The following is a 14,279-nucleotide window of genomic DNA, read 5'->3' as shown; positions in this document are numbered from 1 at the left end:
TTCAAACAGATATGGTTCCAGTAATAGTGAGCTCTTTTATTTTTTTTTTTGAAGCTGTTGGCTCTTTTTATTTAGTTACATCCTGCCTGTATGACATAGATGTATAACAAAAGGATTTCAGCCACTGTCATATCCAGTCATTCTCCTCCTCTGCCACCCCCATTCCTGTCTGGTCAGAGCTGCATGTTTTAAGAGGCAAGCTTTGAAAATCCTGTGTTTACCTAGTAATATTAAAGTTGTGTGAGAAGCTCTTATCTATATAGCTGTTCAACGTAGCCAGTTTTGCATTTAAAAGTCATTTGCTGGGCCCACTGTATGAAATGTTGGCATGCCAGTAATTTGTGGCCTTGACGTATACACCTATGGTATGTTGCTGGAGCACATAGTGAACACTCTTTTAGATGTCGTTGTAGCTGCTTAGTATGCTTACATGAGTAAGTTGTCTTTGGGTGGTAGCAATGATCTAAGACAGTGGTTCTTAACCTTGGGTTACTCAGGTGTTTTTGGACTGCAACTCCCAGAAGCCTTCACCACCAACTGTGCTGGCTGGGGTTTCTGGGAGTTGCAGTTCAAAAACACCTGAGTAACCCAAGGTTAAGAACCACTGATCTAAGATACCCCTTTGACTACATTCTCTCTTTTATGTTCAACGTGATATAGAGCTTTCAATTTAAGCAACAACAACAACAAAAACTCCACTAGTAGTTCTAAGTTAAGTGGTATGATGTACAAACTAGCTTATTCTAACTGTTAAACTTCTCTGAATATCAGTAACTATGCTGAGTAATGTATCTGTATTCATCATCCTTCTTAAAGAACATAATATTGCTTCCTAGCAATACTTAGTGAAAGTATTTATATCAAGGCAGCCTTTTTATATTTATAAAGCTAGTTCCCGACTCAGCTGATAACATTTACATAGACACAATAGCTAGGGAGAACACGTAACTCACTTTCTTGACTGTATGGTGACAGTTTAACTCTTGCTTCACAGGTTCTGCCATAACATATTTTGGTGACCGGAAAGCAGAACTATCCAGTACATACCAGCAAAGACCTCTCGTTGATGTAGTCTATAATCCATTCTATATGCAGCAACAACTGTCTCGACCTCAGTCTCCAGATTCAACTGGGTACCACTTAGAAAAATCAGACAATAGGAGACTATATGGGTCAGGTAAAAGTAAATTTGCCTCAACACTACACATTTTTGTCACTTCTTGTTCTAAGTTTGGGCATGAATAACTTGGTGTCAGAGTCCCTGTTCAGCCACTGAAAGAGAAGTTGTTGTGATTATGTGGTGTTAAAACTGTGTCCATTGAATAACAAAGCAAGAACTGCAAAACACTGTACATGTAAAACTGATACAAATACAACTAGAATGACTGGTTTTGTTTGTTACCAGAACCTTCTTCAGTAGATATATAGGTAGACACTGAACATATGCACATTTATACTTGGTATACTGGTTTTTGTTTTAAATTGTATTTATTATCTGTTTTTCATTTTCTGTTGTATTTAATTAACAATTCTGTGCCATCAGGTTGATTCTGGCACCAGGTGGTCCCCTCCCAGTACTTTACCAGTCCCTCCTTCTGGTGGCACATGTTGGACAGAACATTAGCCTCAAAAGCCGCATAAGCTCTGAGCTATCTCATCTTGCTCTTCTCCTGGAGGGCACAGAAGGATTTGAATTTCTAACTGTTGCTCTGGAACCAGTCACTCCTGCCCACTGAGCTATCACAGCTTTTGTTTGTTGCTTCCTTTAGCTTTTAAAAATTGTATTTATGGTATTGTTTATTTTTATTTATCTTTGTCACATACGTACATAAGCTCTTGCAATAAGACAAATCATAAGCTGAAAGAATAAACCAGAAATAAATATTGGGTAAACATAGAGAATAGAAACCAGTTTTAACATCTACTCCTTCCTCACTTGGCGTTTTTATCTTTAGTGTAGATAAAATGACTGGATTCAAATGAGGAAGTAAAATGAATGTTGATCAGGCCAGTTATACTAAGGCAGAATGAGGCAGCTGCTTCACGCAGCAGAACAGGAGTCCTATGAAGTTAGAGTTCTGCCAAATTCTGCATAGCTTAATGTCCTTTCTGATGAATCCTATGATAAAAACATTCAATTCTGTGTAGAATTGTAATAATCCTGTGTAATTTTGTTACTTCCCCCTCCCTGTTCCCACTCTTTACAGGTGAATCTTGTACCAGAAAAATGCTCTGTGCAGGACTTACAATTATTTTGAGCAGCTTGGCATTTCCTGCATTAAAAACCTCTGATAAATTCTATGAGATTTCCTATGAGACTTTTTGAGATAGCAATATCTTACAGAGAAATGTGGGGAAAAAATATTTTTCTTGCTTTCTCTCTGAGAGCAAGAGATTACAAGATTCACCTCCTTACTATATGCTGTGACTCAAGTGGATGTAAATTGAATAGTACTCTTCTACTGTACTTAGTTCTGGAATTATGTGTGTGTGTTTAGTCGTTTAGTCGTGTCCGACTCTTCGTGACCCCATGGACCAGAGCACGCCAGGCCCTCCTGTCTTCCACTGCCTCCCGGAGTTGTGTCAGGTTCATGTTGGTTGCTTCGCAGACACTGTCCAGCCATCTCATCCTCGGTCGTCCCCTTCTCCTCTTGCCATCACACCTTCCTAACATCAAGGTTTTTTCCAAGGACTCTTTTCTTCTCATGAGATGGCCAAAGTACTGGAGCCTCAGCTTCAGGATCTGTCCTTCAAGTGAGCATTCAGGGTTGATTTCCTTTAGAACTGATAGGTTTGTTCTCCTTGCAGTCCAGGGGATTCTCAAGAGTCTCCTCCAGCACCACAATTCAAAGGCATCAATTCTTCGGCGGTCTGCTTTCTTTATGGTCCAGCTCTCACTTCCATACATCACGACAGGAAAAACCATAGCTTTGACTATTCGGACTTTTGTTGGCAAGGTGATGTCTCTGCTTTTCAAGATGCTGTCAAGATTTGTCATCGCTTTCCTCCCAAGAAGAAGGCGCCTTTTAATTTCAGGGCTGCTGTCTCCATCTGCAGTGATCATGGAGCCCAGGAAGATAAAATCTGACACTGCCTCCATATCTTCCCCTTCTATTTCCCAGGAGGTGATGGGACCAGTGGCCATGATCTTAGTTTTTTTGATGTTGAGTTTCAGACCGTTTTTTGCACTCTCCTCTTTCACTCTCATTACAAGGTTCTTTAATTCCTCCTCACTTTCTGCCATCAGAGTGGTATCATCTGCATATCGGAGGTTGTTGATATTTCTTCCGGCAATCTTAATTCCGGCTTGGGTTTCTTCCAGTCCAGCTTTCCGCATGATGTATTCTGCATATAAGTTAAACAAGCTGGGGGACAATATACAGCCTTGCCGTACTCCTTTCCCAATTTTGAACCACTCAGTTGTTCCATGACCAGTTCTAACTGTTGCTTCCTGTCCCACATATAGGTTTCTCAGGAGACAGATAAAGTGGTCAGGCACTCCCATTTCTTTAAGAACTTGCCATAGTTTGCTGTGGTCCACACAGTCAAAGGCTTTCGCATAGTCAATGAAGCAGAAGTAGATATTTTTCTGGAACTCTCTGGCTTTCTCCATAATCCAGCGCAAGTTAGCAATTTGGTCTCGAGTTCCTCTGCCTCTTCGGAATCCAGCTTGTACTTCTGGGAGTTCTCGGTCCACATACTGCTGAAGCCTACCTTGTAGGATTTTGAGCATAACCTTGCTAGCGTGCGAAATGAGTGCAATTGTACGGTAGTTGGAGCATTCTTTGGCACTGCCTTTCTTTGGGATTGGGATGTAGACTGATCTTTTCCAATCCTCTGGCCACTGTTGAGTTTTCCAAACTTGCTGGCATATTGAATGTAGCACCTTAACAGCATCATCTTTCAAGATTTTAAATAGTTCAACTGGAATGCCATCACCTCCACTGGCCTTGTTGTTAGCCAGGCTTTCTAAGGCCCACTTGACTTCGCTCTCCAGGATGTCCGGCTCAAGGTCAGCAACTACATTGTCTGGGTTGTCCGGGATATCCAAATCTTTCTGATATAATTCCTCTGTGTATTCTTCCCACCTCTTCTTGACGTCTTCTGCTTCTGTTAGGTCCCTTCCATTTTTGTCTTTTATCATGTTCATCTTTGCGCAAAATGTTCCTCTAATATGTCCAATTTTCCTGAACAGATCTCTGGTCTTTCCTTTTCTGTTATCTTCCTCTATTTCTTTGCATTGTTCATTTAAGAAGGCCCTCTTGTCTCTCCTTGCTATTCTTTGGAAGTCTGCATTCAAGTTTCTGTAACTTTCCCTATCTCCCTTGCATTTTGCTTCCCTTCTCCTCTCTGCTATTTCTAAGGCCTCGTTGGACAGCCACTTTGCTTTCTTGCATTTCCTTTTCTTTGGGATGGTTTTCGTTGCTGCCTCCTGGACAATGTTACGAGCCTCTATCCAAAGTTCTTCAGGCACTCTGTCCACCAAATCTAGTTCCTTAAATCTGTTCTTTACTTCCACTGTGTATTCATAAGGGATTTGGTTTAGATTATACCTGAGTGGCCCAGTGGTTTTTCCTAATCTCTTCAGTCTAAGCTTGAATTTTGCTATGAGAAGCTGATGATCAGAACCGCAGTCAGCTCCAGGTCTTGTTTTTGCTGACTGTATAGAGCTTCTCCATCTTTGGCTGCAGAGAATATAATCAATCTGATTTCGATATTGCCCATCTGGTGATTTCCATGTATAGAGTCGCCTCTTGTGTTGTTGGAAAAGAGTGTTTGTGATGACCAGCTTATTCTCTTGACAAAACTCTATTAGCCTTTGTCCTGCTTCGTTCTGAACTCCAAGGCCAAACTTCCCTGTTGTTCCTTTTATCTCTTGGCTCCCTACTTTAGCATTCCAGTCCCCTAGAATGAGAAGAACATCTTTCTTTGGTGTCAGTTCTAGAAGGTGTTGTAAATCTTCATAGAATTGTTCAATTTCAGTCTCCTCAGCAATGCTGGTTGGTGCATAAACTTGGATTATTGTGATGTTGAATGGTCTGCCTTGGATTCGTATTGACATCATTCTATCATTTTTGAGATTGTATCCCATTACAGCTTTTCCCACTCTTTTGTTGACTATGAGGGCTACTCCATTCCTTCTACGGGATTCTTGCCCACAATAGTAGATATGATAATCATCTGAGCTGAATTCGCCCATTCCTGTCCATTTTAGTTCACTGATGCCCAGGATGTCGATGTTTATTCTTGCCATCTCCTGTTTGACCACCTCCAGCTTCCCAACGTTCATAGATTTTACATTCCAGGTTCCTATGCAGTATTCTTCTTTGCAGCATTGGATTTTCCTTTCACTTCCAGGCACGTCCACAGCTGAGCGTCCTTTCGGCTTTGGCCCAACCACTTCATTAGCTCTGGAGCTACTTGTACTTGTCCTCCACTCTTCCTCAGTAGCATGTTGGACGCTTTCCGACCTGAGGGGCCCATCTTCCAGCGTCATATCTTTTAGCCTTTTGTTTCTGATCATGGGGCGTTCTTGGCAAAGATACTGGAGTGGCTTGCCATTTCCTACTCCAGGTGGATTGCGTTTAGTCGGAACTCTCCACTATGACCTGTCCGTCTTGGGTGTCCCTGCACGGCATAGCCCATAGCTTCTCTGAGTTACTCAAGCCCCTTCGCCACGACAAGGCAGCAATCCATGAAGGAGTCTGGAATTATTCCGTCCCCATTCTACAGCAATCCCCCCCATGTGTATTTTACTTCAGGCATAGACCAGTGTCCTACTGTCAAGCTAATGAAATTGACAATTACACTAAAGGATTAGTAATTTTAGCTTTCACACAAGCCTTTAGTAATTAATAAATACGGATTTTCAAAGGTTCTTTTAACATCCAGTAATATTTGAGTTTTTCCTGTCTGTCATAGGTGAAATGCTGTAGGGTTGCAGTTAAAGGGAAGGTAGAAGAAAAAGAGAACTAAGATTTTCTGGAAAAAGTTAGGATTGATTTTTTTTATAGAAAAAAGGACATATAACAGATGCCATAATATTTTATCTGTAAGAGCAGCCAGCATTTCCTCAAAAAAGAACTGAAAATAATCTCATGATACAGCCTCCGGGAAGGCATAGCTTGGCTGAAACATGCGACAAAAGAAGGTAGTCTTTTTTTCTGCAGATGTATCCCAGTGGGAAATGAGTGGGAATCAGGCAAAAGAACGTGAAAAACATATATGTGGACCTCATTCACATAATGAAAGGAGTACACAGAATTATGGCACATTCTAAGCTGCTCTGATCTGCAGTTGATCCTCAGTTGCACACATGAACTTGATATGTTTCTGCCTATCCACAAGATGAGACGCTAGTTTTCACTTGCTTCTGAATATGGTCTCAAAATTTGGTCTTTGCCAGGCTGTTAATGTAAGCTACTTAGTTCATGCAAAGGCAAAGTCATGATATAAAATAGATAGACAGGCAGACAGACAGACAGACAATTACCTGCTGTGTTCATGGTATTTCAACAAGGTTCCTTACATTTTGCTTTTCAGTTTGTGATTTAAGGAGTAGCACTTTGCCAGGCTCATCATCTCTGAGTCATTCTATGTTTGATCTCACAAGTCCACCTCACCGATATATGCAGGTACATTCTTTTTCTTCTTTGTAAGATTATTTTTAATGAATATCCTTCCATGCAAAGAGTACAGGATGACCCTACTTGCAGAGTTTCAAAGAAGCATAAAAGTGTTGTTTTCCTGTGCAGTTTTAGTTGAACACTATGTCTACAATGTCAAACAATGTTAAGAATTAGAGATGGGAGCTTTGTATTCGTATCCCTGAGGATATGAATACAAAATGCAGCACCACAGGTGCCGCAGGGGTCCATTCCATCCCCCAGAACCTGCCCGGTCCACTCACAAGGCTCTGTACAGTGTGCACAGGTCCAACCAGCTCTGTCCCACCTTCCTGCACAGATGAAGAGCTGAGCAGGGAGATTCGGCATCCTGCCTCCTCGCCGGAGTGGTCGGCTGTTCGGAGAGGTGGGGCAGAGCTGAGCAGGCTACTTTCGCGATTGACACAGTGTTGCCGCTGACGGACATATGTGCTGTGTGGAGCCTCGTTAGTGGACCAGGCTGGTTCTGAGGGGAGGGAAGGGTGCCACACTTTGTATTTGCATTCCCAGAAATACAATCTCTATTAGGAATTCTCTCTGACTAATGAATTACAGTTTGAAATTAATGTTCCCTCTTTTTTGATTCTGTTCCATGTGTTCCATGTGTATTTTGTGTGACTTTTCTGCTACAATGTTCACATGTAGAGCCTGCAAAAAGGCAGGAGCCTCCTCTTCAGATTATTTATATGGAGAGAGCAGTGAAGGAGGCAAGGGTAGGTAGGTGCTCAAGAAAGAAAAAAAGAATCTATTTTGATTCATGATGATTTGTGAAAAATCTAAACATTATAACTATTTGAGTGGTTCCATTTATGTAAATGGGAGTTCTGAAGATTCAGAAATCCAAATAGGGGCCTCATATCAAATCAGGCCTTGAAGTGAAATTAAGGATTGGATGGAGATCCTGTGCAGCTGTAGTTCATGTATGCTACAATATATCCTGTAGTTTTCCTTGTTAAGCTAAACAAAGCTACTTCTGTGATTCATGACATTACTGATAACAGAAATAGAAAAGTTACACCTTCCTCTGGGCACGTCCTGAGTTCCTTTCCTCTTTATGTGTCTTTTTGGTTCCAAGGAATTTCCACAAACTGTTGTGGAAATTTCTGGAAGCAACATGGTAAGAAATTAGATGAATATTGTTGTATGCTGCAGCTGTGAAAAACTGCACTCCAGCAGATTCTGCTGCTTGGTTCCCAGAGAATCTGTTCTTCATTGATGTTGATTAATCAGACATTCTTTTTGTGCTTACAGAGATATGACTCAGTCTCCAGTGTTCAAAGCAGCACTTCCTCTAGGAATGACTCACAAGGTAGTAACAGGAGTTTAGGTAATGAATGCTGTTTGCTTGCTTTGTTTTGAATGCATGAAGTTACTGACATGAAAACAAATGTCATTTTATTACCAGAAGTATAGATCATTAAGGGCTGCTTACAGAAGCATTTTTGGAAGGAATTTCTATATCTGCAGAGTTATGACAATTCAGTCTTGAGCATTAATTTTTTTTTGGGGATTGGTTTAGGAACTCCAGAAGCAAATCGTCTTTAGACTATCGTTCTTAGAGTCCTTCAGCTTGGTATTCTGAGAATTGTAGTTCCAAACAGTAATTTTCTCGAGCTTTATCCAGAATCACCTTGGAGTTTTTTCAAAACAGTGGCCACAATAGTCCCTAAACTATGTTTTCACATTTTTTTTTGTCAAAGCAATCATTGTGCGTCTCTAATTGCCCCTTTTGAAATTTGTAATAGCTATGAAGACGTTGGGAATATAGAGTATATATTGGCTATTGTGTCAGGCTTAAATTTCCGAAAAATAATATTGTGAAAGAAGAGTGGGGAAACCTTTGATCTTTAAGATTAAGCTGTCTCCTAAAACATGTGTCCTATCAATGCAATGTGCGTATTTGACTGAAGTATAATTTGAGTTAGTAGTTTCCAGCCAAAACACTGAGAAACAAATATGCTTGGTTTAATTTATTTTATGCACTCCTTATTTTTACCTTACTTTCAAATAGGGGTGCTTGTCATTCTAGTAGTATTGAGAATCCACTTAAAAAGGTAGACATAGATCAGAGAATGTACTGAATAGCAATTTGATTTATCCCCATAAAATATAACAACCAGTTCAAATAACATATATTGCATTTACTGGCATCCCCTTCACAAATTGCTTCCTTGTCATGGTGAAGGGGCTTGAGTAATTCAGAGAAGCTATGAGCTATGTCGTGCAGGGACACCCAAGACAGACAGGTCATAGTGGAGAGTTCTGACTAAACGCGATCCACCTGGACAAGAGGGACTTCTTAAATGAACAGTGAAAAGAAATAGAGGAAAATAATAGAAAGGGAAAAACTAGAGATCTGTTCAAGAAAATAGGAGATATTAAAAGAACATTTTGTGCAAAGATGGACATGATAAAGGACAAAAATGGTAGGGACCTCACAGAAGCAGAAGACATGAAGAGGAGGTGGCAAGAATACACAGAGAAATTATACCAGGAAGATCTGGATGTCCCGGATAACCCAGATAGTGTGGTTGCTGACCTTGAGCCAGACATCCTGGAGAGCGAAGTCAAGTGGGCCTTAGAAAGCATGGCTAACAACAAGGCCAGTGGAGGTGATGGTATTCCAGCTGAACTATTTAAAATCTTAAAATATGATACTGTTAAGGTGCTACACTTAATATGCCAGCAAGTTTCGAAAACTCAGCAGTGGCCAGAGGATTGGAAAAGATCAGTCTACATCCCAATCCCAATCCCAAAGAAAGGCAGTGCCAAAGAATGCTCCAATGAGTACAAGTGCACTCATTTCACATGCTAGCAAAGTTATGCTCAAAATCCTATAAGGTAGGCTTCAGCAGTATATGGACCGAGAACTCCCAGATGTACAAGGTGGATTTCAAAGGGGCAGAGGAACTAGAGACGAAATTGCTAACATGCACTGGATTATGGAGAAAGCCAGAGAGTTCCAGAAAAACATCTACTTCTGGTTCATTGACTACACAAAAGCCTTTGACTGTGTGGACCACAACAAACTATGGTAAGTTCTTAAAGAAATGGGAGTGCCTGACTGGAGGAATCCCAAGCCAGAATTAAGATTGCCAGAAGAAATATCAACAACCTTCGATATGCAGATGATACCACTTAAATGGCAGAAAGTGAGGAAGAATTAAATAACCTCTTAATGAGCCTGAAAGAGGAGAGCGGTAAAAACCATCTGAAGCTCAACATCAGAAATACTAAGATCATGGCCACTGGTCCCATCATCTCCTGGGAAATAGAAGGGGAAGATATGGAGGAAGTGACATATTTTACTTTCCAGGGCTCCATGATCACTGCAGATGGAGACAGCAGGCACAAAATTAAAAGACGCCTGCTTCTTGGGAGGAAAGCGATGACAAAACCTGACAGCGTCTTAAAAAGCAGAGACATCACCTTGCTGACAAAGGTCTGCATAAAGCTAGGGTTTTTCCTGTAGTGATGTACGGAAGTGAGAGCTGGACCATAAAGAAAGCTAATTGCCGAAGAATTGATACTTTTGAATTGTGGTGCTGGAGGAGACTCTTGAGAGTCCCCTGGGCTGCAAAGAGAATAAACCTATCCGTTCTAAAGGAAATCAACCCTGAGTGCTCACTGGAAGGACAGATCCTGAAGCTGAGGCTCCAGTACTTTGGCCATCTCATGAGAAGAGAAGACTCCCTGGAAAAGACCCTGATGTTGGGAAAGTGTGAGGGCAAGAGGAGAAGAGGACAACAGAGGATGAGATGCTTGGACAGTGTCATCGAAGCTACCAACATGAATTTGACCCAACTCTGGGAGGCAGTGGAAGACAGGAGGGCCTGGTGTGCTCTGGTCATGGGGTCACAAAGAGTTGGAACATGACTAAACGACTAAACAACAACTACTACTTGATACTTGCTGTGGATTGAACAGCGCAACATAGGTAACTCTTCCTTTGTGTGAAACAAACCCCAACTCCTACCGTAATTGGAAAGCTTATATGTTGTTAGTAGAAGATACTTAGCAAAGCTGTTTCCTGACATTATAGTTTTCCACACAGAAACAGTCCATTTTGTGGAAACATACTTTGGATATATACATTAACTACTGCAGCATAATTTGCTGCAGTTCATGAATGGCTGTATTGTATGGGCTTTCTAATTGTTTCATTTTGCTCTAAGCATAGACTGTTCAGGCTTTCAAGAGGAGCTGATACTCAATTTGAGTGGAACACAACAGAAAAGGACAAAGTTGGAAGCAGAGTAGCCTAATAAAGGGTTGGAAAGGAACTAAGCAAGATGGACGCCATGTATTGGGAAAGACAGAGGGAACAGATTAGAAAATAATATGCTTGAAAAAAGTCTAGGAATGTTCAACCTGCAGCAAATCAAGGCAGGGCGTGATCAGATTGGCAGCTGTCCCAGTTTGTTCTTGATTGGGGACAAGCTGGTTTGCTCTGTTTCCCGGTGACCACACTATGTACATGGCCATTGCAAACCAGCCTGCCCCTGTTTGATGCCTACCCTCATTGTTTGTGTCCTTGTCAGAGTCTACTGGTTTTTTGGGTTTGTTTGTTGCTAATGTCTCAGCAATGCTTTTAAAAAAGCTCTTTCGAAGAAATGGAAAACTACCTTTTCCTTCCCCTTCACAGGCAAGTGACAAGGAAGCTTTACATTTCTCAAAATCTTTAAGTGGATTAGGCAGAGCATGAAGAAGAAAGGAGGGGGATATTTTTGTTTGTTTTCTTTTGCTTTAAAAGTAAAGAAGGTTAGTCAAGATCATGATGAACAAGGTAAAGTGGTCAATCATTGCATGTGAATGTAAGGATCACCCCAAATGACACACCATACCTCAAACCAACCTTGTTTAGCATGACCTAGACCTTTCCAGGCTGGGATAACTGGACCATCAAATCACACCCTCACTCTTGGAAACGTGGTGACTAGCTAGGCAAGCATCTCTTTTCTTAATTCAGTAAAGAAGAGATGCTGTCTTGTCTTAGGAGGAAAGAATGAATAAAATTGCTTTGGTTTAGTTTTATTGTCAGCATTATGTAAACAATACAATTTGCTGACTTGTAAATACATCTATTCTTAGCATGAATCTTGGGTCCTAACCTATATTATATATTGTCAGTGGCATTTAGGGTGCCACATGTTCTTGAAAGCATTTTGTTTCCAATTTGTCATTTACTGTTGAAAGGAAGAATTTCACAGGAGTGAAATTGGTTGACTGTGCCTGTGAGACAGAGAATTTCCCTGTACATCAGGAGTGGAGAAGTGACCCTAAAGATATTGTCCGAGAGCAGTTTCCCACAAATCTTACTATTGGTTATGCTGGCTAAAGCTGATGAGAGCTGCAGTCCAACAATATTGGAAATCCATGTTACCCACTTCTGCTGTGGATAAAGTGGCGAGTGGGAGGGATTCATTCCTTCAGAACTAAAGCAGAGGATATTAAATTTCTGGCAGATGCCCAGTGCCTATCGCCATAACATTTTATTGGCATGGAGAAGCAACAGTGGTGAAGTTGTTTTGTCTCACTGGTGTGGATATTGAAGGCTAAATATTCTGCCAAAGGAAAAAGTTGGCAATTTAGTGTCTTGTTCATATGATTTTGAGAACCCTTCCATGCTTCATTTATATTCTTTGTGGATTTAATCACAAATAGTTGAAATGTTGACAAAAAGAATTCTTGGTTCAAATGCTTGTATTTCTTTGTCGATGAAAATTACACAATTCCTGGCAATAACAAGTGTGATGAGTTACAGGCAGAAATACAAACGTAATGAGACTGATCTTTAAAATAACCCTGGAAAATTGAACTGAACAATATTTTGTAGTCTTTGAAAAAATTTCTAAAAGATTTGTTGGATTTATCCTCAGATACAATTACATTATCGGGTGACGAAAGAGAATTTGGAAAGCTTAATGTGACTGATCTTTAAAATAACCCTGGAAAATTGAACTGAACAATACTTTTGTAGTCTTTGAAAAAATTTCTGAAAGATTTGTTGGATTTATCCTCAGATACAATTACATTATCGGGTGACGAAAGAGAATTTGGAAAGCTTAATGTGAAAGTGTGCTATCTTTCGCCAGTGGAACAGATCTGGATCACCATCCTACAAGTATGTATGCCTAATGATATCTCAGTAATAGAGCCCACAGTGGGTCTTGAATTGCTGATATAAGGAATGTGGAGCAGTGCTTTAGCTGATTAAGCACAATCCACTTTATTGAAAAGCAGGAACTACTGTGAGACGAGGAAAGAGCCCTCGTCTCACAGTAGTTCCTCCAGAGCCCACAGAGTGCTGTCCTCTGAAGATGACAGCCACAGAGACTGGTGAAATGTTAGGAAGAACAACCTTCAGAACACGGCCAAAGAGTCCGAAAAACCCACAACAACCAAAGAGCCGTTGTTCAGAGGTCAGTAGGTATTATCTTCCTGTTGAATTCGTAACACAGACATGTTGTTCCCACTGTACATTTTCCACCTCTCTATATTGTATGCTCATCAGCCAGCATTCACTCAAGAGTGATCTACTTGATGTTAAATAAAGATCCCAGATTTGCAGAACAGGGGGCGGGGGAGAGAATAAAAACTACAGTATAAATTAAATTGCTATTTTCTATAAAATAAAATTGTGAAAATCTATTCAGTCTGTCATAAGTACTATAAAAGCTTTCAGTGCATTATTCTACCCCAGTTTTTGTGAAATTTTAATTTTATTTTTACCATAAATTTTACAATGTATCCATGAGATCTCCCAAATCCTCGGTGGGTGGGTGGGGGAATCACAACACTGTTGCAGGCGACACAGGAGCTGAACAATTGATGTCTCGTCTCATTCCATCGTGGAAGCTCACACGTTCAGTCTCTGGGCCTTTGGTCCAATCCCGGGTCTTCCCAAATCTATAGAAGCAGGTCTGGAAGTAGTTCCACTTGTCCTTCTTTAAGCCATACCTAGCCCTCATTCTCAGTTGATTCTCCCTGACTACACTTGCATGATCCATAGGGTCCCTTCCAGCTCTGCAGTTAAAAGGTTATTCATTCATTCATTCATTCATTCATTCATTCATTCATTCATTCATTCATTCATTCATTCATTCATTCATTCATTCATTCATTCATTCATTCATTCATTTATTTATTTATTTAATTCACTCCTCTTGGTGGCAAAACCACCCAGCCTGGAACATATGCCACTAGCTCCTTTCCTGGGTCAGGATGAGCCAGTTGTCTTCCATACGTCTTTGGCTAGTAGATAATCCAGCACAGTCCATGGAGCCTGGTGACCAGGGAGATCAACAAAGATGCCGTCCACTTGCCCCAGGAGGTGGTCAGGTTGCAATCCATTTTCAACAGGACCTGCTTGCCGCTTTCCCCATCACCTCCTAATCTTTTATACCCAAGGATCACCCTCTTCTGAGTCTCATCTCATGCAACATTTTTATGTGTCCCTTATGTGTATTGGGCAGTTCCTCTCCTGGTCCTTCCACCAGAAGCATTGTAACCCAGTCAGGCTCTTCCTCCCTGATCAGCTTCACAGGATGCCAATAACTGAGCATAGTTCACTTGCTAATAGGTATGGTGGGAGGTGCAATGGCGTGCCAAAAC

The 14,279-nt window shown here is 40.9% G+C and overlaps 1 protein-coding gene across 3 annotated transcripts in view; it reads left to right on the top strand.

Annotated features, from left to right (window-relative positions):
• The window catches only part of TC2N (tandem C2 domains, nuclear), a 77,314-nt gene that overhangs the window by 45,249 nt on the left and 17,786 nt on the right, over positions 1-14,279 (top strand). For 2 of the 3 annotated variants that reach the window (XM_020802235.3, XM_020802234.3), the window contains 4 exons: positions 995-1,177; positions 6,544-6,635; positions 7,917-7,992; positions 12,689-12,789. In XM_020802235.3, the coding sequence (XP_020657894.3) occupies positions 995-1,177; positions 6,544-6,635; positions 7,917-7,992; positions 12,689-12,789 (452 nt within the window). The remainder of the gene's footprint in view (positions 1-994; positions 1,178-6,543; positions 6,636-7,916; positions 7,993-12,688; positions 12,790-14,279) is intronic. The other variant, XM_020802236.3, reaches the window with a different exon arrangement.

Source organism: Pogona vitticeps, chromosome 1 (assembly GCF_051106095.1).
Source record: "Pogona vitticeps strain Pit_001003342236 chromosome 1, PviZW2.1, whole genome shotgun sequence".
Classification (NCBI taxonomy): domain Eukaryota; kingdom Metazoa; phylum Chordata; class Lepidosauria; order Squamata; family Agamidae; genus Pogona; species Pogona vitticeps.
This window is presented reverse-complemented; position numbering and strand designations above follow the sequence as displayed.